Genomic DNA, 27,044 nt, shown 5'->3' on the forward strand with positions numbered 1-27,044 from the left:
TGCTCGCCGTGATTCCCTTCCTGTGACAGCACAACCCCCACACCGACATCACTGGCATCTGTATCGACCACGAAAGGTCGGCTGGGGTCTGGGTAGGCCAACACTGGGGCTCGGACCAAGGCCTCTCGCAGCTGTGCAAAAGCCTCATTGCAGCTGTCAGTCCATTCATATAACTGTCCCTTGTGTGTGAGCTGGTGCAAGGGGCCAGCAATCGTTGCAAAGTCCTTGATAAATCTCCGGTAATAGGATGCCAGTCCCAGGAAACTCCGCAACTCTTTAACATCTCTTGGCGCTGGCCAGTCACGGACAGTGGCAACTTTGGCTGGATCAGTAGCAACACCTTGCCCACTGACGACATGCCCCAGGAAGGAAACTTCACGCCGAAGCAAATGGCACTTTTTGGGGTTCAATCGCAGCCCAGCCTGACGAATGGCCTGGAACACATGCTGGAGGTTCTGTAGAGCCCCTTTAAATCCTGCAGCATGCACCAGGAGGTCATCCAGGTACACCACACAGCGATCACGGGGGATGGATGCCAGCACTCTCTCCATCAACCGTTCAAACGTGGCAGGTGCGTTGCAAAGCCCGAACGGCATCACCTTGAACTGCCAGAGTCCTTGACCTATTGTGAACGCTGTCTTTGGTCGAGCTTCGGCGGCCAACTCCACCTGCCAATAGCCACTTCGGAGATCCAGGGAGCTGAACCAGGAGGAGCCAGTGATGTAGTCCAGCGCATCATCTATGCGCGGCAACGGGTAGGAGTCCTTGCGGGTTACATCGTTGAGCCGTCTGTAGTCGACGCAGAACCGCCACGAACCGTCCTTCTTTTTGACCAGAACTGCGGGGGCTGCCCATGGACTGCTGGAGGGCTCGATGACGCCCGCCTGGCGCATCTCCTCGATTTTCTCCTGGGCAGCCACTCGTTTGGCAAGGGGCAGACGGCGTGGGTGTAGCCGGATTGGTCGTGCGTCTCCTGTGTCAATGTCGTGGAGTACGAGACTGGTGTGCATGCAGTCTTCATCTTTCGCTGCAAAAATGTCTTGGAAGGCATTCAGTAAGCTTTTCAGTCGCTCCTGCTGGGTGGTATCCAGGCCTTGACTGCTTCGCTCTAACAGTTCTGCAATAGCCTGCTGGGTCTCTATAGTAGGCAGTCTATTAGTAGAAGGGTTAGGTTGAGACTTCTCCTGGTCCACCATGAAGGCCGTAGCCGGGGATGGCTCTGTGGGGGCTGTCACTCTGCAGGCGCCTGGCTCATCAGTACCCTGGAGGGCAACTGTTTTCTCACCAAGATGAAGCGTGGCCCTAGGCACATCGACCACAGCTCCCCACATCTCCAACAGGTCAAGCCCAACAATGCAGGGGTCTTGAATGTCAGCCAGCCAGAATGGGTGTCGTCTCTCTTGGTCCGCCACCTTAATGCACACTGTCCCTTGGCCCAGCATGGCAGCCTTGCTACCGGTGACGGTTGTAATTCGGGCGTTGGTGATTGTCCAGCCTGATGGCAAGCTGCGCTGCAAGTGGGGAAGGACACCCGGCCGGATGATGGAGATAGTGGACCCCGTGTCAACCAGGGCTCTGCAGACTGTTCCATCAAGCTCGCATTCCAGGTATAGCCCCCGGGCCCTGCCCAGGCGGCCCAAGCGCTGTGCGTCACATTCGGGTACAATGGAAACCATCCCGGGTGTCAGTTCCCCGACACTGACACCCCTCTCTAGTTTGACGACACCTCAGCGGCAACGTCAATGGGGGCAGGGGCTGGACAGTGTCTTGCAATGTGGCCAGGGACACCGCAGCGGTAACAGTTCACTTCGGTCTGCCTTCTCTGGGAGAAGCGTGGCCGGGGCCTTGCAGTCACTTGGTCGGTTCCCTCTCGTTCGGTCTCGTCCCATCCAGCCTGGCGGACTCGCGGAACATCACGGCGGCCATCTGGAAACAGGACGTGCTCCACACGTTCGGCTTCAGTCAATGCGGCAGAGAGAGAGTGTTTAGCAAACAGTCTGAGATGTTCCCGAAGTCGTTCAGGCTGTAGACCACGGACAAAGGCTTGTACGGTGAGCTCTTCCTGTAATACTTCTGGGAACGCTGGGTGACCCCTTCGCACCAGATGGCGCAGGTCCGCAGCATAAGCTCCGAGACTTTCTCCCAAAAGGCGTCGCCGCTTATACAGCTGCTCTTGTGCTTCGTCTGCATGGATTGGTCGCCCGTAACGTCGTTGAAGAGCCTCGCGCATGGCCCCCCAATCAGCCAATTCCTCCTCTTGTAAATCGACCAAACACTGTAAGGCTGGGCCTTCCAGGGACAGCGCCACATGCCCTGCGGTTGCCACATCAGACCAGCCATTCAAACGTGCTGCTAGCTGGACCTGGAGGAGGAAGGATTCAATAGAGCCTTCTCCACTATAGTGAGGAAGCTTTGGAGTGGCGATGCTTGGCCTGTAGTCATCTCGCAGGGAATTTGTGTCCACCATCACCGCAGGAGAGGCACTTCTTCGCCAGGCACTCCTTCCAACACGAGGCGCACTTCTTCCATCTGGTTGAGCTTCCAATCTTGTCCCATCATATTGAGCGTCCATTCTTCCGCCACGTGGATGGGCCTCCCGTCCACTAGGGCGGCGCAGGTTCCTCTCATTTACTTGGTGGTGAGGTAGTTGAGCCTCCAATCCACCAGGGCGGCGCTTGTTCCTTTCCTCTTCCTGGTGACGAGGTAGTCGGTCTTCATCCGGAAGTGCATTCTCCCAGCACTTGATGAGATCCTCAAGCTTCTTTGAGAAAGCCATCCCACTTCTGACACCAATGTAGCGTTGAACGGGTTTGACAAATGTCTTTGCTTGAAGATGTCAAGAAATGCTGACCCAATGAACGATCGGTTCAACTTTTAATGATCAAGCCAATTTTAAACACACGCCTACAAGTGAAAGCACAGCATACTTAGTCAACAGCCACACATGTCACAGTCAGGGTGGCCGTATAAAAACAACATTAACACAGTCACAAACATGCACCACACTGTGAACACACACCAAACAAGTAGACAAACACATTTTGGGAGAACATCCACACCGCAACACAACATAAACACAACAGAACAGATACCCAGAATCCTTTGCAACACTAACTCTTCCGGGACGCTACAATATAATATTCTTATACGCTATAAATGACCAGACGTCCGAGATCAAAACTGGGAATATAATCCCAGAGAAAGGGGAAAAAAACGGTCAGCTATTTTTAAGTTGAAGAAACAATATGATTAGATTATATATACATGCGTATATCCTACATAAACAATGTATGAATACATTAGATATCTATATATTTTAGGGACCTATAGACTGTAACTCTGTTGCTGCAGCAGCAGAGAGTTTATTCTGTCTTGACACTTTGTATTGATATTTTGTATTACATTCTTCCCTTAAATGATAATGTTTACAGTGATTGTTTTATATCTATTTTTTATGTATGTCGCTTTGGATAAAAGCGTCTGCCAAATACTTAAACATATATAAACACCTGAAAGTCTTTATATCAGCTAAAACCACCAATCTGTTTCACTGGATTCAGAATAAAACCAAATGCTGTTTTACCCAACAATGTTAGTATTTGAATATTGTTACTTGAAGACTTATTCCTGGTTACAATTATACTGTTAAGAAAGTATTGTCTTATACTTTGCCTAAAATGAGAATGCATCATAATCAGTGGCGGCTGGTGAATTTTGTTTTAGGTGGGGCTGGAAGTTTGTAAACCAAACCCCTGTAGGGGGGTCATCCTCCCCCAGAAGATTTATTTGTGATTCTCACATACAAATATTGAAGATCTTTGCTCCTTCTCAACTTTGTGGTAATGTTATTTTCATAAAATACAACCAATAGTATGTTAATGTTTGTTTTTGCAAATGTGTTTAAAGGAATGAGTTAAATGTTTAAAATTGTTTAAAGTATTAAAATGACTGGTTAATAGTGCTATTATGAATTGCAATGTCAGCACTATTTTTTTTCCTGCAATTTCAAATGCACTTGTTTTAATAAATAAATACAGCGTTTTAAAAGCATACACAATCTGTGTAAAAATATTAGTCTGTGGTTAAAAGGACTTAAAAGGACTCGAAACTCAAAATGCAGGACTTGGGACTTGACTTGAGACTTTCTAGTCTTGACTTTGGACTTGACTCTGGACTTGCCTGTCTTGACTCGGGACTTGACTCGAGACTTGAGGGCAAAGACTTGAGACTTACTTGTGACTTGCAAAGCAATGACTTGGTCCCACCTCTGCTAAATAGTGAATAATAATGGGCCCAACACAGAACCTTGAGGGACACCCTTGTACTGGTAGATCTTCTTAACACTTAGCAATACTCTTACATGATGTTTAGTGCTTCAATAAAGCTGCATCTATTTAGCACAACGCTTCTAAAACTAGATCATGGACATCTCTAATCTTTAGCGAACAAAATGTGTCAAAAATGGCCCCCGCATTCTTCCATTTTACTGAATGCGGCCCTCGCCGGTTAAAGTTTGGACACCACTGATGTACACTCTCTGTTTATTTAAATTCAAACTTAAGTCTCCTTCATATGGTTTGGACAAAAAAAAAAAGTTTTATTTGTGACATTATACTCTGCAACACCTGCAGCAGGCAAGATTGGAGCTTCTTGCTGACATAAGCAAGTTCCGCTTCACAAGAACTGTTAATATTTGATGAAAGCGTGTGGATTGCTGCATGAATGTGAAGCTGAGGTGCTCAAAATTCATTTGCAAACTCCAATTTCCATGTTTCTGCACAGAATAGATAGATAGTACTTTATCGATTCCTTCAGGAGAGTTCCATCAGGAAAAATAAAATTCAGAAGTTGAACTATCAAGCAGTGCATTTGTCACCTCCAATGTTTGGATCTGCTGGTAGCTGCTGTCCCAAGAGATGAGCCGGCAGTCTTTACCTCCGGACACCAGCGTGCCGTTCCTCAGCATGCACAGGGCAAAGATGCTGCCCTCGTGAGCTCCTTGGACGACATGGCTGATGCGATTAGTGCCTGCGTGACAGAGACCAGATTACGGTAGATGGAACGAGAAGGGGGAAATTTGACCGCTAGAGGGTGGGCCTGGTAATGGCCGAAAGACAGGCAGATCAATAAGAGTGGATCAGTGAGAGCCTAAGTGTGTGTGTCTTCTTCTCAATGTCCTCAGGATGAACCTGTTCTATTAGCTTTGAAGCTAATAATGACTTCATAGGCACACACACACATTGATCACCCGAGATTTCCTGGAAGTCAAACTGTTATTTACCTTTCCCCCACACTAAGATGTTCCCACTGGAGTCTCCTGTGATAGTGTCTCCGTTTTCTGCAAAGGTCACACATAAAACAAACCTGGGCTTCTCCTGTTTCTGAAAGACAGAGACAAGAACAAACCCGCTCAGCATTCACATGAAGTGCAACGCAGCTAAGAGGGGAGGATGTTTTACTTCAAAAAGGCCTTGTTTTTTGACCAGGACGCCTTTCTCCAAGCTCCAAAAATGGAGATGGGACTTGCCGCAGGTCACCAGGATTTTGCTGTCAGTCGGGTGAAAATCTGTAGCGAAGACTGTCTCGTTGGAGCTCTGGACACAAAAATTATATGAATTGTTGAGTTTGGTGGTTTTATTTCAGTGAAGTACAACCTAGTGTACATATTCAGTACAGGCCAAAAGTTTGGACACATCCTCTCCTCATTCAATGCATTTTCTTTATTTTCATGACTATACATTGTAGATTGTCACTAAAGGCATCAAAACTATGAATGAACACATGTGGAGTTACGTACTTTACAAAAAAAGGTGAAATAACTGAAAACATGTTTTATATTCTAGTTTATTCAAAATAGCCACCCTTTGCTCTGTTTACTGCTTTGCACACTCTTGGCATTCTCTCAATGAGCTTCAAGCACACCTGTGAAGTGAAAACCCTTTCAGGTGACTACTTCTTGAAGCTCATCGAGAGAATGCCAAAAGTGTGCAAAGCAGTAATCAGAGCAAAGGGTGGCTATTTTGAAGAAACTAGAATATAAAACATGTTTTCAGTTATTTCACCTTTTTTTGTTAATTACATAACTCCACAATGCATAGTTTTGATGCCTTCAGTGACAATCTACAATGTAAATAGTCATGAAAATAAAGAAAACACATTGAATGAGAAGGTGTGTCCAAACTTTTGGCCTGTACTGTATATTTCCAAAAAGACAAAAAGCTAAAAATTATATTTGACTGAAGAGGTGTAGGATTATTTGGCCTACGCATTTTACATTAAACTTTTTTTTTTTTTACCATTAATTTATTTCAAAAATGTTAACAGTATAAAACATATATATGTTACATATGATAAACATTTTATGTGTATGGACATTTATACATTATTTGTATGCATATTAACAATACTCTTATATAGATTTTTAAATATATTAAGCGTGTTACATATTTTTATATCTAATTGTAATATATTCTGAAGATTAACTCCTTTATATGATTTGTTCATGCCTTTGCTTTTGAGTACACATAAATCCTTCTTATTGTATATATATTTGTTCATATCTGAAACAGCTTAAACATTTTTAGAATTGTGCCTATTGTTCACAATTATTATGAGAGACAGGAAGACAAAAGTTTTATTTTTTACATTTTTTTATAGGCTCCAGCCACCCCTGCGACCCCGAAAGGGACAAGCGGTAGAAAATGGATAGATGGACATTCTAACATATAAAAATAGTCTCTTTCTTGTTGGCTAGTGATGCAGCTAATGGGAGCAATCAATTTTACCTCTAAATCACTTTAAACATGCATTCAAAAACCATCAACAATACTTCATGTACATTCCGTAACATGTGTAATAACCTAACTGTAGCGACATTGTTATTGTAAAAGCGAACACTGAGGAACTATTTTTCTAGCCTACTAACACATCGGCATACTACGGTATTAACCATAAAAGCTAACCACGCCAAGAGATAAGCTAGTTTCTATGTCATGTTTGAGTTTGTAATACACAACAATGCGATAAAACACCAATCTGTACTGATTGAAAAACATGAACAATTATATTACAGTATCTGTAAAGTATTACCCCACATTTCATGTTTGGTTTGTACACAGCTAGCCAGACAGCATATGTTGTCTGTCATGATACATGCATGATGTGCTGCGTGTATCATGATCAATATAAAGTGTGACTCAATCGATAGACAGTTGTCTGTTTGATCCAGCTAGCTGGGGACATTTTTTGTGGTTTATATGGGTAAGCACTCCATTTATGTCAAAATAGCCTAGCTTCAAATTCCACATTTGCAGCTTCAAATCACTTTCACCTAACTCTTTCTGCTTCCGTCTGATCCAACATCTCACTCTTCCTTCATGCTCGCTTCTAGAAGTAGTAGTTAATTCTTCGTATATTCAGATTAGAGAAGATAAGGTTGTGAAACCTCAATTGTCCAAAAATAATTGTCTTCGTTGTTTTTTACCAAGTCTGCCATGATTAGAACACACACGCATTTGTTTCCGGAAGTAGGAACACACATTTGTTGCCGGAAGTCGGAAGTGCGATGCTATGGAAACGGAAATAAATGCGCAGAGGAATTAGTTCCGGCAATGATTAAAAGGATCAAAATAAGGTAAATATTAAACATATTACATATTGTTATGAATGTGTCTGTTACTACATTATACATGTACTTGCAGTGTGTATATAAAACATTGATGGAGGGTTTTGAAGGCTACAACGGTGACTCCCATTAGCAAAATTTTTCATGCGTTTTTTTCTGTAAAATACCCCCCAAAAAGACATGTGTGTTCTTGTCTTTCATAATGATTGTGAAGGATACACAGATTTCCAAAAAAGGTGCAGTTCCTCTTAAAGCAGTGGTCCACAACCACCGGGCCACGGCCCGATCGATTGGTACCGGGCCGCACAAGAAATTAAAAAAAATAAAAATAAAAATAAAAATAAATTGTATTTTTTATTTTTTATTAAATCAACATTAAAAAAAAACACAAGATACACTTACAATTAGTGCACCAACCCAAAAAACCTCCCTCCCCCAGTTATACTCATTCACACAAAAGGGTTGTTTCTTTCTGTTATTAATATTTCTGGTTCCTACATTATATATCAATATAGATCAATACAGTCTGCAGGGATACAGTGCGTAAGCACACATGATTATATTTTTTATGAAAAAAAAAAATTATAAAAATAATTAACCTGAAATTTTTGAATGAAAGTTAAAGTTAAAGTTAAAGTACCAATGATTGTCATACACACACTAGGTGTGGTGAAATTTGTCCTCTGCATTTGACCCATCCCCTTGAAACAGCTAATCGAAATGTGTCCACTGGATGTCGCAATAGCAATTCTTTGTATCTTTGTAGATGATGCTACATATGTACAAAATAAACCACATGATGTTAGAACATCAGTCGAGGAAAATGATCAAACTATATAAAATACTGTAATTTGATTTTGATAGTTGTTTAATCTTGATAGATTGAAAATTAACACCAATGTGTTATTGAGTTATCACATAATTTATTCAGAAAATATAAATAACGACAAATAAAGATAGAATACTATTAACTGCAACATGTAAGTGTAAAAACAACAACATTATGATTTGTACAATTTCAGAATGTGCTTGTTTTATTTTTAAACAAAGAAAACAATCTGAAGTTGCCTTTATTTTTAAGTTATCGTGCCGTGATTTTACCAGTCCGGCCCACTCGGGAGTAGATTTTTCTTCATGTGGCCCCCGATCTAAAATGAGTTTGACACCCCTGAACTACACAGATAAGCCACATAGCAGGTAAAACACCCATTGTTAAAGATTAAAACACAAAACTTAGGAATTTGTTACAAAATTTCCGTGTTTGCATGAACCTTATGATTTAATGCTTGGGTATTGATTAGACAAGTATTTCAACATTGTAACGTTCATAAGTCAGAAAAGAGTAAACACATCATAAGTCCTCTTAAATGTTAAAATAAAATGATTATGCCTGACGGTACAGTAGTGACTTTTTGAATGACAGGATGTGGCACATACATATACTGTAGTTGTACGTCAATCCACATAACAGGTGGACTAAGTTCTAGTAGAACAAGAGGGGCAAACACTAACGCAAACACATGAAACTCACCTTAACCTCAGCCAGTCTGTCTTCTCGCTGCCAGTCCCAGACCGACAGCACGTGGTCATTAGAGTCGTCAACGACGCAGAGAGTGTTTCCTCCGTTCTAGAACACAAAAACATACAGTGGAAGCTCTGACTTTTAGAAAAAAAAAGTCTCAAATGTTCGCATTTGCCAGGCTTCCTCACCGACTTGGAAAAAGCCAGGCAGACAAGGGCTCGCTCAAAGTAGGCGGCCCCCAGAACGTGGAGGGTGTTGAGGCTGACTGAGTCCCACACACGAATATGTGGAGCCAACTGAAAAGAATAATCAGTTTTTTTGTAAAATCGATGCAAGAAATAGAAATAAAAATACAAAACCCAAAACCAGTGAAGTTGGCATGTTGTGTAATTCGTAAATAAAAACAGAATACAATGATTTGCAAATCCTTTTCAACTTATATTCGATTGAATAGACTGCAAAAACTATATAAGATATTTAATGTTCGAACTGAGAAACCAAATTTTAACTTTGAATTTAATGTCAGCAACACATTGCAAAAAAGTTGGCACAGGTGCATTTTTACCACTGTGTTACATGGCCTTTCCTTTTAAAGGCCTACTGAAACCCACTACTACCGACCACGCAGTATGATAGTTTATATATCAATGATGAAATCTTAACATTGCAACACATGCCAATACGGCCGGGTTAACTTATAAAGTGCAATTTTAAATTTTCCGCTAAACTTCCGGTTGAAAACTCCTTTGGATGAGGACGTATGCGCGTGACGTAGCCAGTGAAACAGAAGTATGGCTCCCCCATTGAAGCTAATACAAAATAGGTCTGTTTTCATCTCATTATTCCGCAGTATTCTGGACATCTGTATTGGTGAATCTGTTGCAATTTGTTCATTGCATTATGGAGAAAGAAGCTGAGCAAGCAAAGAACAAAGTTGTCGATGCGAAGCGGAGTATTTTGCGAGGGAAGTCAGCAACACAACACAGCCGGTGTTTCATTGTTTACATTCCCGAAAGATGCAGTCAAGATCAAAGAACTCGGACAACAGAGACTCTTTGACTTCGATACACAGACACCTGTAGAGAACTGGGACAACACAGACTCTTACCAGGATTACTTTGATTTGGATACACAGACGCAGACGTGGTACCGTGAGTATGCAGCTGCGCTTCCAAACATTTGATCGCTTGCCCGTACGTGCGTGTCACGTACGTAACTTTGGTTAAATATATAAGCTTTATGAACCTTGGGTTAGGTGAACGGTCCTTTGGGCTGAGTGATTGTGTGTGTTGTGCAGGTGTTTGAATTGTATTGGCGGGTTATATGGACGGGAGCTAGTAGCTAGGAGCTAGGAGCTAGGAGCTAGCATAACAAACACCTAGGTGTTTTTATGCGGGATTAATTTGTGGCATATTAAATATAAGCCTGGTTGTGTTGTGGCTAATAGAGTATATATATGTCTTGTGTTTATTTACTGTTGTAGTCATTCCCAGCTGAATATCAGGTCACCCCCGGCTCTCACAGCATCTTCCCTATCTGAATCGCTTCCACTCCCTACTAGTCCTTCACTTGCACTTTCCTCATCCACAAATCTTTCATCCTCGCTCAAATTAATGGGGAAATCGTCGCTTTCTCGGTCCGAATCGCTCTCACTTCTGGCCGCCATCACTGTAAACAATAGGGGACTTTGCGGAAATGTTCAACTGACTACGTCACGCTACTTCTGGTAGGGGCAAGGCTTTTTTTTGTCAGATACCAAAAGTTACGATGTTTATCGTCGTTGTTCTCTACTAAATCCTTTCAGCAAAAATATGGCAATATCGCGAAATGATCAAGTATGACACATAGAATAGATCTGCTATCCCCGTTTAAATAAAACAATTTCATTTCAGTAGGCCTTTTAACAACACTAAGTAAACGTTTGGGAACTGAGGAGACCAATTTTTTAAGCTTTTCAGGGGGAATTCTTTCCCATTCTTGCTCGATGTAAAGCTTAAATTGTTCAAGGTCACGGGCATTGCCGCTTACATGCAGTGATTTCTCCAGATTCTCTGAACCTTTTGATGATATTACGGACCGTAGATGGTGAAATCCTTAAATTCCTTGCAATAGCTCGTTGAGAAATGTTGTTATTGTGCAGCCCTTTGAGACACTCGTGCTTTAGGGCTATATAAGTAAACATTGATTGATTGATTGATTGCTCTTAAACTGTTCGACAATTTGCTAACGCATTTGTTGACAAAGTGGTGACCCTCGCCCCATCCTTGTTTGTGAATGACTGAGCATTTCATGGAAGCTGCTTTTATACCCAATCATGGCACCCACCTGTTCCCAATTAGCCTGTTCACCTGTGGGATGTTCCAAATAGGTGTTTGATGAGCATTCCTCAACTTTCTCAGTCTTTTTTGCCACTTGTGCCAGCTTTTTTGAAACAGGTTGCAGGCATCAAATTCCAAATGAGCTAATATTTGCAAAAAATTACAAAGTTTACCAGTTCCGACGTTAAGTATCTTGTCTTTGCAGTCTATTCAATTGAATATAGGTTGAAAAGGATTTGCAAATCATTGTATTCTGTTTTTATTTACGATTTACACAACGCGCCAACTTCACTGGTTTTGGGTTTTGTAATTGAAGTACACAAAAGACTTCACTTACTTTACCCTCAGAAGAGGTGCCGGCCACCTGCCCGGTTGCTATGGTAATTTTATCAGGGTGGACTGCCAAGCTGAGGAAGATGTAAAAAAAAACAAACAGACATGAAAAACCATTTCAGCGTCGATTCCTCAACTGGAGATGCTAGCAAAAGACAGTTGAATATGTAACAAAATGTTACTCGATTATTTAATATTTTTTAGGGGTATGGCAGACTTGGAGCTACTTCAAAGTCATCTCTTCTCCGCTGTAGAGGATTCATGTGGACTCTGATTAACCCTGGAGTGTAAAAATAACACAATCATGGCAGCGTTGGTTGCACAACATGAATGAGGCCAAACACAGCTTAATTCAGTTATTCTGCAGGAGTAGATGGAGATAATCAAGGGCCATTGAGCTGCTTTGGTGAACTTTGGGGACACTTTTCTCAATAAGATCCAGTCAATTGGGCACAAAAGTCACCAGTCTGAGCTAAATAACCCAGAAATGATTGCTAGAAAGTAGTGGTGGGTGAAACAATACTGAAGCACCGATGCATTAGGAAACATAAGTGTAACATTCTTATGTTGACGTTGTTGGTCTGGACCCCAGGATGCAAAGCAAAGAAGGCAAAGTGCAGGTAAAAGCCCCTTTTTAAGGAAAAACAAACAAGGCAAGGCAAAATATATCTAGTGCAACACGGAAGTGCACAGAAAACACACTTGCACAATGATCCAGCACAGACAAGAAGCAATTTGTCTAATGGAAAACAGGTGTGCTGACAGGAAACAACAATGAAGTGAAGGTGCAGCAAAACAAGGAATTAAAAAGGAAGTAAAACCAAAGTCGGAGCACCAGGACAGGAAATTGAACAGAATACAGGAAAATAGTGAATAAAGTCAAAACTGTCATGTGGGATCATGACAATAAGGAGTGATAATGTGTCCTTTGTGTGTGTCACTTTAAGAAATCACCACGTGACTGATACATCAGCTGCGTCCATTTGGGTGTGAAGCTCTGAACGGTGTTATTTGGTGCACGAGTGACAGTTCATACTGAGAGAAGTCGGAGGACTGGTTTGCAGCTTTTGACATCGCTTTTTGTCTTCTTCTCTGATCTACATTGAACAATTCCAAAATGTGGTGATCATTTTAACATTGAAGCACCAAACACAGTACATCTTTTTTACTATTTGTCTTCTTGAACAGAGTCACACATTTCATATTTTTTCCTGCAAAGCTGTTTGCTTGAAATGAAAACAAAAACAACAATTAGATTATTAACTATTAACTAGTGCAGGTCAAATGTGGTGCCTTATTTAATGCATCAGATGACACCATTATGAAACACCAACAGCCAACACAGTACAAAGTGCAGTGTCAATACAGCCAGTGAATGTGCCACACACTCACTAAGGTGGTATTTATATGTCACTAATAGAAAGAGTAATGTCCCAAACATCCCCATAACAGTGCATGTTCAAGCCATCAAGTATGTCTTTAAACCTCAGGGGACAAAGCATGAATTTTTGTGTCCATTCAGTAAAAGTTCCTGTATTTTGGTCAGTCATTTTTGTTTAGTCAGTCTAAATATGATTTTTCCAAAGAGGGTTTTTTTCATGTTACATTAATAAAAGCCAATGGCAATTATTTCACAAGTGTGCGATACACTAACAGTTGATAATACCTAAAAACCAAACAGAACAAAAAAAACCTTCAGGTTTCCAAGGGCATAAAACATGTTGGATATTTTTTTTGTTCAAATCTCTCAATCAACTTTAGTCCTAAACAGAAAACATATAGTTGTATTTATTTATTTAAACCCCTTGAGGACCTTTTGATAAAATGATTATTCAATCAGTATTGATTTGCATAACATGAGTTATTTTAGTAATTTAATCCTGTGACATTATCTGATCAAATTAAAGTGGTCAAAATTTACAAAGACATTACATTTATTTGATGTTGTTTAAATTTATTGAGAAATTTGAGCAAATAAATAGAACAAAAAAAGGATCCAAAAGGTTTTTTACGCCCTTCTAGACTTTGATGTCCTGTTTGGCTTTGAAGATAACTACAATCTCAGGAAGGTTCAAGAAGGTTAAAAGAGGTACTATATATTGTGTGTACCATTTAATGTCGTCTGTGTGTCCAGTGTAGTGTCTCTGTAGCCGCTCATCTACATTGAACAGGACCACGACTGAGGCAATGAAATACACGGTTTCCCCGGTGGGCAACAGGTAAAGATTTGAGCGGCAGTCTCGTCCGCGGTAACCGTATCTGGATACGTAAAGGTCAAGGGGAAAAAACAACAAAACAGCAACAATGATATCAACAGGCATAATTGGCTGCAAACATGGATATACCGTAATTTCCGGACTATAAGCCGCACCTGACTATAAGCCGCACCAGCTAAATTTAGGGGAAAATACAGATTGCTCCATATATAAGCCGCACCCGACTATAAGCCGCAGGGTTTTGATGTGTAATTACCGTACTATTTAGGGGTTCCTGCTACCACGGAGGGGATTGTCGGGACAGAGATGACTGTTTGGGAACGCAAAGCGTCCCATTTATTAACAATAAATCTTTCAATCATTCAATCAAACTTTCACATCTTTGACATGGCGAACAGCATTCGTGCAGAGTACAAATAATACAACGGTGCAAAGTAATACAAAGTGCTCGCCTGTACGTTATCAAAATAACCAGCCTACCGGTATATGAAAAGTCAGTCTTTAATCATTGTGTCATCGTCTTCCTCCTGCGTACTAAAACCACCGAAATCCTCTTCGTCGGTGTCAGAGAAGAACAGGCCGTAAATAAGCCGCACCCTTGTATAAGCCGCAGGGACCAGAACGAGGGGAAAAAGTAGCGGCTTATAGTCCGGAAATTACGGTAGTTTGGGGGCGCAAGGGAGACATGTCCCCTACAGTTTTTGCCTTACAAAAATAATACAACGCTAGTAAATGAAGGCAAGTCAAAAACCTGTATCAGGCGGAAAACCGCCACTCAGACTCAAGCTTATCCCTTAACCCCCCTCAAGCTCATTGACTGGCCTTCTTGCCAATGTGACACTGATTGACAGCATGCGGCAGCTGATCAATCAACAGTCAGATGTGAGATAAGAGCGAGTCGCGATCATTCACAGGAGAGACATATTTGTGATAGAAATAATTTAAAAACGCTGGATGAGATCATTAACTCTTTTAAACACTGATTTGTAACATTTTGAGTGTAGTTAACAGTACATTATATTGGACCAAGAAAAGAGCAGGTTCCAGGGGTGAACTGACCATAGTTTTTTTTTACTCTATACATGCTGCCCTCGACAAGTGACACGGTTGAGAAGCAAAAAAAAACACACTAGTAAATGGGTTATACTTGTATGGTGCTTTTTTACCTTGTATGAATGAATGCATGAAATGAGTTTATTTCGGTAATTTAATCAACCATTTTGTGTGATCAATTGAACAGCACAGATTATATAATATTAACAATCATACACATACACACACAAAAAATAAAAATAATGACCAAAAAAGGAATAGGCTGAAGCCAAAGCTTATATTTGCCTATCCTATATATTCACTGAAAATTAGATTGCCTGGAACATCAACGTTCAAAAAAATCAATGGGATGCAAGTAATAGTTGCTATATTATATAATTTTCCATTATTTCACCTTTCAAGCCTTTCTTAAACCTTAACAAATAACTACATGTCTTTAACTCATCACTGAGCTTGTTCCACAATTTAACTCCTAAAACTGAAATACATTTGTATTCTATATTCGTTCTTACTTTACATATTTCAACAATCAATATCCCCTTAATTTAAATGATCTAAGAATACAAGCTGGAAGGCTGTTCTTTACTCGAAACACAATTTCCATTGTTTTTAAAAACACAATATCTGAACATTTTAACACATCAGAACTTATGAATAATGGATACAATGTCAATTAATAAATGACAGCGTGCTTTCCATCCATCCATCTTCAACCGCTTATCCGGAATCGGGTCGCGTGCTTTATTTGAAATTTAAAAACAAACCTGGTCACCGCACCGGGCACGCCTATCTATTTGTCCAAGGTTTCTCATTGTCATCCCATTGGGTTGAGTTTTTTCTTGCCCTGATGTGGGATCTGAGCCGAGGATGTCATTGTGGCTTGTGCAGCCCTTTGAGACACTTGTGATATAGGGCTATATAAGTAAACTTTGATTGATTGATTGATTGATAAACTTTCAATGCGTTTCAGTACTTTTTGCACAACTTGCTGTTCTAACAAGGAGCTGAACGGAAAAATACACAACAGGTCCATGAATCGACTAATGCATTTTGATAGAGAGACATCAGCATGCAGAGCAATCTGATTTAACAAAACCTCATGGAGCTGGATGCAATCTTACTTGGAGGGGAGGGAGCAGGTGGTAGAGGTAAACGGCACCGTGAGCTGTGGAGTCCCCCAAGGCAGTATATTGGGACTTTTACTGTTCCTAATATACATAAGCGACATGTCATCGGCATGCGACTGTGAATTGTTTTTGTTTGCGGATGACTCTGCCCTGCTGGTATCCGACAAGGACAAGTCACAGGTGGAGAAAATCCTCAGTGCTGAGCTCTGTAGAACTTGCACCTGGCTCGCTGACAACAAGCTATCCATACACTTGGGTAAAACTGAATCCATCCTGTTTGGGTCCCACATCAACCTTAAGAAAGTCAATGACTTCACTATAAAAGTGGGTGACATTGTTATCACCAGGAAAGATGAGGTCACCTACCTAGGTTCCATTCTAGAAGCTAACCTTTCCTGTGATATAAAGGCAACCAAGGTAATCAAAAAGGTTAACCAACGAGCGAGATTTCTCTACAGAATCTCATCTCTGGTCAACAAAACCACCATGAGGATTCTGGCGGGAACTCTCGTTCAACCCTTTTTCGATTACGCATGCACCTCCTGGTACCCTAGCACCTCCAAAACCCTCAAATCTAAACTCCAAACATCCCAGAACAAGCTAGTCAGGTTACTTCTAGACCTCCACCCCAGATCACACCGCACTCCTACCCACTTCTCCAAAGTGGGCTGGCTCAAGGTGGAGGACAGAGTTAAACAACTTGCACTGAGCCTGGTCTATAAAATCCACTACACCTCCCTGATACCGAAGTACATGTCAAACTACTTCCTTAACGTAAATGACCGCCATAACCACAACACCAGGGGGTGCTCCACTAACCACGTTAAACCCAGATTCCGAACTAACAAAGGTCTTAACTCATTCTCTTTCTATGCCACATCAATATGGAATGCGCTCCCAACAGGTATAAAAGAAAGGGCATCTCTATCCTCCTTCAAAACCGCAATAAAAGTTCACCTCCAGGCAGCTACAACCCTAAACTAACACCCTCCCTGGATTGCTAATAATGAAATGTAAACAATCAAATGCAGATACTTTTTCTTATGCCTTCTGATCTCTCTCTCTCTCTCTCTCTCTCTCTCTCTCTCTCTCTCTCTCTCTCTCTCTCTCTCTCTCTCTCTCTCTCTCTCTCTCTGTCCACTACTTGCTGTCCATATCCTACCCCCCCCCCAACCCCCCACACCCCTGATTGTAAATAATGTAAATAATTCAATGTGATTATCTTGTGTGATGACTGTATTATGATGATAGTATATATCTGATAGTATATATCTGTATCACGAATCAATTTAAGTGGACCCCGACTTAAACAAGTTGAAAAACTTATTCGGGTTTTACCATTTAGTGGTCAATTGTACGGAATATGTACTTCACTGTGCAACCTACTAATAAAAGTCTCAATCAATCAATCAAATGCTTTTTTGTGACTCTTCCAGTCTCTCTGGTACAACCTGTGACACGCTAAACTAAGTAGCCACTTCACTTGAGGGTTCATCCTAAAATTTCACCCAAAACCTGAATATCCCTCACTTTTTGCAAATAGATAAACAACATTTATTTTTACAAACCCTTGAAGCAGTAGTCATCACATAAACTAACTGTTTGGGATTTCCCCAGTTAGAACAACACACAGCTTTATCGCTTTATCATAAATGAAACAAACCACAGCTTTGCCGTCCGTCAAGATTGCAACATTGGGTGCAACCACATCATTTTCTTGCTTACGGGGAAAGAAGCTACAAAAAAGGATACACCCAGTCCAGTTTCAGTTTGTTGACTGGAAGGTCAGCTCTCGCCTCCAGACAGTAGCCTTCCACTTGGTCTTTGGGCATGAACATGGTGATAGGGCGGCCTTTTAGATACATTTTCACATAACCTTCCTCTGGAAAAAGAAAGGAGAGAGGATTAGTTAGATGAACAAATAAAACAGTGTTGGTGTTATATTAGTAGTTTAATGATTGATGGTTTTTTGATGACTGTTTTGTTAGTGTGACAATGTGTGATGTGATGAATTATGAGGACAGATGTGATTCTCCTTTCTACTATCGAATGCGAGAGAATGAATGACAAATGATCTTTGACATTGACTTTATTAGTCACTTCAAAACACTCCTGGGAAAACAAAAAATGCAAATGCAAATGCAGAAGATGCATAAACATTTGGCTCACAGCAGAGGTTAGAGGGGTAATGCACTTTTTTGGAATGTTGCCTTTCGTTCACAATCCTTATGTAAGACAAGAACACATATGTCGTTCTTTTTTTATGCATTCTAAGTCGTAAAAAACAACCATGCAGCTCATCGGAGTACTCTATTCCGCCCATAAGGCCCTCTAAAAAAACATCCAAAAACTGCCAACAATACTTTATTAACATGTCATGACCTGAATATTAACCATGTACGAGCGATTTTGTTATTACAAGCGCTAACGCTGAGGAACTACTTTTAGCGGCGCCCTGATCAGAGAGCTAACTGGCTTATGCAGCTATTAACATACTGATACTTTGTGCTAGATCAGGGGTCCCCAAACTACGGCCCGCCCGCGTCCAAAATCCGGCCCGCGGGAAGTCCCAAGTTAAAAAAAAAAACTAAAAACAATTGTTTTTTTGTTTTTTTTTGGATTATTATTTTTTTCAAATCTGTCCTTTCTAATCTGTTTTGTACCGCTTGTTACTCTCGGTGTCTCCTAGCCGCACAGGCAAATAATATTGTCTCAAAATGCATTTTCCCATCGATAACGGGACATCATCGCGTTCGGAATATAAGTGTGTATATATATATATATATATATATATATATATATATATGTATATATATATATATAAATATATATATATATATATATTACAGCCTGGCCCCCGGACAATTTTTTTTAACCCAATGCGTCCCCCGAGTCAGAAAGTCTGTGCTGGATTATAAATCATGCCTCTCACCTGTATGGTAGAAGGTTGTGTCCTTAAACCGAGTAGTTGGCCAACATTAACATTCAACTAAGAGCCGGAGATGGCGAGGAAGACATGAAGACGCTCGTTTGCACACACTTATTTTATTTTATTTTTTTTACCTGTGTGAGGATTATGCATTCTTCATCTAAATGAGAATATAAAAACATCTCATCAGTCGGCATCCCAGTGAGAGCAGACTTTGTACAGTAAATGATTGCTTTATTATGTTGGTACTTACTTAGTGCTTACTGCTACTATTGCAACAACCCATCATCAGAAGGGTAAAACTATCAATGCTACTTATCATTTAGCTTCTAAAACTTGTTGCTCATCCTCTTTTCATTTAGGTTCAACAATAAAAGGTTCTGGATCATCATTTGTCCCAAAGTCATCGTTGTTGGCCCCCAAGAAGTCTGCCATGATTAGTAGTGTTGTTGTTGAAGGAAATAGCAAATGTTGTGATGCGTCTCTGAAATTATTTATGACCAAAATGTGTAAATATTGCATGTTATTATGAATGTGCCTGTTACTATATTACATAAATACTTACAGTATGTATATAAAACGTTGATGGGAGATCTTTTGGTGTTTTTTAGAGCGCTGTATAGGCGAAATAGAGACAATCCCATTACCTCCACTGTTAGCTGACTATTGCTGTCTTTTTTTTACCAGTTAGAATGCACAAAAATGAAAAACATGTGTTCTTGTTGCACATAAGGATTGTGAATGATGGACCAAATTCCAAAAAAGTGCATGTCCCTTTAAACAACATACAGAAAAATGCAGACAAAAAGGAATGTTATGAAAAAAACAAAACAATGCTAAAACTGAAAAAAGTAATTCATGCATTCAACAGCACAGCAAAACAATCGAAACAATAATGATGACAATGCTCCACTAGTTATCATAGTCACTGGTTATTGGCCATTTTCATTGAGAGCAGTTAGTAATTGGTCAATTATTATTATGTACATACATTCGCAATAGTATGACAACAGTAAAACTATTTCAGTAACAAATCTGGAAGTACTGGCTTGGGGACTTTAAGGGGCCGCGGTAACTTGGTGTGTGGAGGGTAGAGTACACGGGCCGACTCCCAGTGTTCCTCAACTGGAAACTAACACTTGGCGTCCTTCTGACTGGTGGCACCTTGGCAGCGCCTCTGTTTCTGGCCACGCGGGCCTTGGTGCAGTCTGGGGTTGTCCCTGAACGCGGCGCTACGGCAGAAGCTGCGGGGCTGCCACTGCTGGTCCTCGGTGCGGCAGAGCGGCTGAGGTAAAGCTGTACTGTGACTAGGGGTCATGGAGAAGGGCGTGCGTGAAGGGTGGCGTGGGCCAAACAAGGACCAAGAGGGTGCCAAGGTAAGGGTTGAAGGAAGTCAGTAAAATCGGTTAGAAAGGTTCTGTCATCATAGGGCTAAATTAAGCATATTGAAATGTCCAAATACAAAAGGAAAGTTGAGGGAGGAACTTCTACAGTAAAATACTATTTTTAACAATGGGCCCTTATCAGAGCGTAACATTTTGAATAATTGAGGCAACATTCTGCTGGGGAAGCATTATGGTTTCCAACCTGAGGTTTGAGGCTCCTGCTATGGACTAACAGAGCAGGCCACCAGATAACTATTAAAATGCTTCTTTTCCATGCCTGATAAATCACACACCCTAAAAAAAACAAATCCATCAGAAATATGACATTTAAATTTATTTATTTATTTTTATTTTTTTAATGTGGCTTCAAGGAAAGTGTGACCATTTTGTGACACTTAAGCCCAGGTTGGGAACCTGTGGTTTGGATGAGTAAATTCTGTGTGAGGTTTAGAGACACGGTGCATCATTCTGAGAGCTTCTCTGCATGTTTATCATCTGTGCGTCTGAAAAATATCATCTCACAAAAGTCAGTACAGCCCTATCAATACTAAACTTATGTATACTTTAGAGTAGTCTGTGTACAGCTTTAGCAGGATAGATTTACTGTCCATTGAAAAAGATTCTTCACAGCCATTCTTTGTCGTAATAGCTTGCAGCAAAAGTGAGCGCCAACATAATTGTGTCTTGCCAACAGTCAAGCATGAGTGCTCCCAGAAGTGGGGAGGTGTGGTTCCTCAAGGAGAAGCAGATTCTATTCACTGAATTAAAGAAATAAATTATCATACACATTGCAGAGCGTGTGGCCAACTTGGTGAAGCGGTTGGAGCATATCTTTGCTAGTCTACACCACACTAAAGTAGAGCAAGTCTAACACCGGACAAGGATGTTAAAATGTTACTAAACAACTGACATTTATCCATGAAAATATGGAAAAGCTGCCGATGGTGTCTTTGACGGAGAATCAGCTGGAAGGAGATACCGTAGAAGTCCACCTATACATTATTATTTCATTACTTTATAAAACTACTAAAGTTGTTTTTGGTACATCCTATTGTATTGTTTTTATGCAATATCCTTAACTAAAAATGTATATTTCTTTTTAAAAGGCGTGTTACATGATAACATTTGTGCTGTTTTAGTGCGGCCTAGCACCGATTTATTTAGTCATGGTTTGAATTTATTTGGAACATGCATACAATGATACGTCACAATTTCAACATGTTTGAAAAGGAGTAGGAAGAAGCAGAGCTTATTTAATCCTACCCATTTTCCATTAGATAGCAATTGCTAACACTTTTGTTAACTTCCTGTTTTCAATTTATTCACAATATACTCCATTAATAATAACATTCAAAAAAATAAATTCAGAATATTTATCATGGTTCTTCTTCTTGGTATTTTGTAAACACTTTGAACAGTCTCTTAAACTGCTTCATTATAGTACATTGTTTGATTTCTTCACTTAATCCATTCCATAATTTAATTCCTCATATATGCCAAAGTTTTTAAGTGTTGTACGTTCATACACATGCTTTAAGTTACATTTCCTCTAAGGTTATATTTCTCCTCTTTTGTTGAGAAGAATTGTACATAATTTTTGCAGTTTGCAAATTCACTATATCTTGGATTTTCAATATTTTCGATTCAATAAATGAAGGGTTTGAATGTTCTCTATACCCAACATTATGTATTATTCTTACTTTTTTGTAACACGGTTAGTGACTGCAGCGTATTTCCCCATATTTCTGCACAATAACTCAGATATGGTAACACTAGCCAGCAGTAAAGAATATGAAGTGATTTTTGGTCCAGAACATATTTAACTTTATTGATTTCAATTCATTTAAACAAATGGGAGACAGCGGTTTGAGATACAAGTGTTTTGAGTTAAAGTAAGAGTTCCGTCATAGAACCAATTAACTACCGTATTTTCCGGACCATAGGGCGCACCAGATTATAAGGCGCACTGCCGCTGAATGGTCTATTTTTGACCTTTTTTCATATATAAGGCGCACCAGATATAGGGCGCATTATAGGGGTGTGGGAAAAAATCGATTCGAATTTGAATCGCGATTCTCACGTTGTGCGATTCAGAATCGATTCTCATTTTTAAAAAATCAATGTATTTTTTAAATTTTTTTCCTCTTTTTAAATTTTTGTAATTTTTTAAATTTTGTTTTGATTAATCAATCCAACAAAACAATACACAGCAATACCATAACAACGCAATCCAATTCCAAAACCAAACCCGACCCAGCAACACTCAGAACTGCAATAAACAGAGCAATTGAGAGGAGACACAAACACGACACAGAACAAACCAAAAGTAGTGAAACAAGAATGAATATTATCAACAACAGTATCAATATTAGTTACAATTTCAACATAGCAGTGATTAAAAATCCCTCATTGACATAATCATTAGACATTTATAAAAAAAAAAAAAAAAAGAACAATAGTGTCACAGTGGCTTACACTTGCATTGCATCTCATAAGCTTGACAACACACTGTGTCCAATATTTTCACAAAGATAAAATAAGTCATATTTTTGGTTCGTTTAATAGTTAAAGCAAATTTACATTATTGCAATCAGCTGATAAAACATTGTCCTTTACAATTATAAATTATTTTTACAAAAATCTACTACTCTGCTTGCATGTCAGCAGACTGGGGTAGATCCTGCTGAAATCCTATGTATTGAATGAATAGAGAATCCTTTTGAATCGGGAAAATATCGTTTTTGAATCGAGAATCGCGTTGAATCGGGAAAAAAAAATCGATTTTGAATCGAATCGTGACCCCAAGAATCGATATTGAATCGAACCGTGGGAAACCCAAAGATTTGCAGCCCTAGCGCATTAAAGGAGTCATATTATTATTATTATTTTTTCTAAATTGAAAACACTCAACATGTAATGCTGGTTATTTGGTCAAAATGTTGCATAGATTATGTTTTACAGATCATCTTCAAGCCGCGCGGCTCACCTTCGGCAGCGTCTTCTCCCCGTCAATAATGGGTGAATAATGTAAACTCACTACACCGGCATGTTTTAGCGCTTTCATGGTGAGTTTACTGACAGATATAAGCAAGAACTTTACACTACTTTATATTAGAAATGGCAACAGCGGAGGATGAATGTCACATAACAAGAAGATAGAGAAAAAGAAAAAGCGTGCAATTTTTTTAGGATTTATGCAGATCCCAAATACAGAACAGCAGGTACCAGAAGGTAAGAAAAGTCGCTTTTGCACAATATTGCGAAATAAAACACCAGATAATATGTCTTACCTTATACACAGACCATAATAATACTCAAATGTTTAATGCGCCGACAATCCATCAAGTGGTGCGGCTTCATAGCTTACCAAAGTCGTACTAAAACATTTTGATAGATTTTTGAGCGCCGTGTGTAATGTTCTATATTTTCAATGGAACATATAAAATGTTGGTGTTGTTTACTTGAGTCATATTGACATCATAGATCAGTCTACACATATCTCTTATGTTTGACTGCCATCTACTGGTCACACTTATCATTACACCATGTACCATATAAAATTGCTTCGAGGTCGGTAAGCAAAACCAGAATTATTCCGTACATTAGGCGCAACGGGTTATAAAGCGCACCGTCAAGTTTGGTAAAAAAAAAAATATTTTAAGTGCGCCATATAGTCCGGAAAATACAGTACTAATTCTAATTTTTTTCAGAGGATTTGATTTTGATTTTTATTAAAGATCCCCATTAGCTGGTTGCCTCAACAACCCACTAGTCTTCCTGGGGTCCACAATTCAATACAATTACAAATAAAAGCATATAATTATAAATACACAATACAGAAAAAAATAAATAAATAAATAAAAGCATCAATAAGAAAATAAGCAAACAATTTACAGTCACAGAACAATAATTACCATATAAATATAACTACACAATATAAAACCAAACAAATAATCAACGAGCAAACTAATTTAAAGACTCAGATAAAATATTACTCTCTTTTTAAAAAACTGTTTACTTTCAATGCCGGTGAGAGTTTGAGGCAGGTTACATCTATAACGCTATAAAAGCTGTACATTGACTATTCTAAGAGAAGCAAGTTGAATTTCTAGTACTGTCCCATATGAAGATATTATAAAATGGTTGGGATTCTACAGACTTTTGTGAGATACAGTTTCTGTAATAAAATGGCGTCACAAGGCTTTTAAAATAACATAGTGCTTAATTGAAGGAGGCTTCAAACAAAAAATGCACTTCTAAAAGCACAAACAAATAAAAAGTGAGCTGGTTTGCAAGTGCAAATAACTAGAGCGGCGGCGGATCCGAAAATATCCGAACTGCGGCGTGATTGCAAAGCTCAAAGCCACTGAGCGTGTGCGTGTAGAATATTTGTGTCGTTACCATGGCGACAGAGGTTAAGGCGAAGCAAGCAAGACACTCCGGCAGGAGCACCGTTTGAAGTGGCGCTGAAGTGATGCTCACTCGTGAAGCACAATCTCAGTGGGAGTGTGGGTGAGCTAGCATGTCTGCGTGTGGATATGCATTTGATATTTTGCTCTCAACACTACAAAAGCTAACACACTCACAGCTTGGTAAACCACTCCGTCTTGACAGCTCTCTGATCATTTACATTAAGGACGTCATTTTGGATGCACAGGAGCATCCGATTTTAAATAAATGATCAGCAGTGCCGAGAGAGCTGTGAAGCCCAAGTGGAGTGGGGGTCAGTGATGGGAAGGCACACAGGTGGAGGGCGGGGGGGCGTAAGGGGAGGGGGCATACCTTTGCAGTGGGTCACACGTCGCATCCCTTTGTAAAGGTCACAGAGAGAGACACAAGCACCAGGTGAGGGACGTCAAGGCTTCCTCACTTCCTGGTCTGACATGTGAGTGCGTGTTCTGACGCCATCACCACATCTATCCATTATGCTACTGATGTCAGTAATTATACTGACAAATATTGCCCATGAATCATGTGTCATTTTTAGAATAAACAATGGTGCATGAACATAATCTATGTGTAAGCCAATATAATTCTGATTTTTAATGCAAACTAATACATGGAATTTGCAGAGTGCAAATTACATTAGTCACCGTGCATATTGCCACAGCAGGAACAGGAACATGAGGAATAAAGGAGTAAGTTGTTAATTATTGTGATATTTCTCGTGATAATCCGAAAACATATTCCAACATAAAACACCATTTACAAATGTAATCAACCAAGACCACTCAGGCTGACTGGTGATCAATAAACACAGCATTAGATGATCGCCTATTGTGCAAAATGTACCTCTTAATTTGGTTCAAGGGGACCTGTGATGATTTTAAATCAAACACTTCCTTGTTCATATGCTTTGGTGTAAATTACGACAACATTTTGCTCCGCGGTCACTTTTATGAGCAGTTTTTGAAACCACGTCCCACCCTCTCCAAAATATCGTAATTTATCTTTTGAAAATGTACCTGTTTTCCCAGACGCGTTCGAAAATAAACTTCATGAAAATGTTATAGGCTGCAGGGTCGGATGTCGAATTCGAATTTCTTTTTGTCAAATGCGATCTTTTTATGTACCGTAGTCATTTACATTACCCAAAAAATGCAATGTCTAACGCAATGTGACCCGCATATGGACACAACGTCACACATACTGCATGCTTTACAGAAATAAACATGGCTTCAATTCTAGTAGGTCTCAGTCCTTGCGCAATTGTGGCAATTTCAAGGATTTTATGCAATCAGAGTCATCGTTTTCTAAACCATATTATTGCGCGTAGAAGATTTAAGAAGGAAAAGGGCAAGCATTTGGACTTTTGCAGTTTGTTTTGATGTCTGCTCCGAAGACCTTGTGGGCGAGCAGTCGCAGACAGGCGTGGTGGGACATTGACGTGAGTTCCTAAAACATAGTATTTTCACCCATTTTTGGCTCATTTATCAACTTTTTTTTGCAACAGTCTATTTGATGACGTATTGTATTGAATATTGTACAAACCCCAAAACCAGTCAAGTTGGCACGTTGTGTAAATCGTAAATAAAAACAAAATACAATGAATTGCAAATCCCTTTCAACCTATAGTCAATTGAATAGACTGCAAAGACAAGATGCTTAACGTTCAAACTGGAAAACGTTGTTATTTTTTGCAAATATTAGCTCATTTGGAATTTGATGCCTGCAACATGTTTCCAAAAAGCTGGCACAAGTGGCAAAAAAAGTGAAGTTGAGGAATGCTCATCAAACGCTTATTTGGAACATCCCACAGGTGAACAGGCTAAGTGGGACCGGGTGGGTGCCATGATTGGGTATTAAAGCAGCTTCCATGAAATGCTTAGTCATTCACAAACAAGGATGGGGCGAGGGTGACCACTTTGCGAACAAATGCGTGAGCAAATTGTCGAACAGTTTAAAAACAACATTTCTCAACAAGCTATTGCAACGAATTTAGGGATTTCACCTTTTACGGTCCATAATATCATCAAAAGGTTCAGAGAATCTGGAGAAATCACTGCACGTAAGTGGTAATATTACGGACCTTGGATC

General features: G+C 40.0%; 1 protein-coding gene across 4 annotated transcripts in view; it reads right to left on the minus strand.

Annotated features, from left to right (window-relative positions):
* Nucleotides 1–27,044, minus strand: part of eml1 (EMAP like 1) — a 148,995-nt gene that overhangs the window by 20,728 nt on the left and 101,223 nt on the right. For 3 of the 4 annotated variants that reach the window (XM_062041616.1, XM_062041617.1, XM_062041614.1), the window contains 9 exons: nucleotides 25,290–25,316; nucleotides 17,946–18,075; nucleotides 13,907–14,056; nucleotides 11,802–11,871; nucleotides 9,335–9,442; nucleotides 9,156–9,251; nucleotides 5,460–5,594; nucleotides 5,282–5,381; nucleotides 4,877–5,028 (listed from right to left, as the gene is read on the minus strand). In XM_062041616.1, coding sequence (XP_061897600.1) covers nucleotides 4,877–5,028; nucleotides 5,282–5,381; nucleotides 5,460–5,594; nucleotides 9,156–9,251; nucleotides 9,335–9,442; nucleotides 11,802–11,871; nucleotides 13,907–14,056; nucleotides 17,946–18,075; nucleotides 25,290–25,316 — 968 coding nt within the window. The remainder of the gene's footprint in view (nucleotides 1–4,876; nucleotides 5,029–5,281; nucleotides 5,382–5,459; nucleotides 5,595–9,155; nucleotides 9,252–9,334; nucleotides 9,443–11,801; nucleotides 11,872–13,906; nucleotides 14,057–17,945; nucleotides 18,076–25,289; nucleotides 25,317–27,044) is intronic. The other variant, XM_062041615.1, reaches the window with a different exon arrangement.

The sequence above is a fragment of the Entelurus aequoreus genome, linkage group LG03 (genome assembly GCF_033978785.1).
Source record: "Entelurus aequoreus isolate RoL-2023_Sb linkage group LG03, RoL_Eaeq_v1.1, whole genome shotgun sequence".
NCBI classification, from domain to species: Eukaryota; Metazoa; Chordata; class Actinopteri; order Syngnathiformes; family Syngnathidae; genus Entelurus; species Entelurus aequoreus.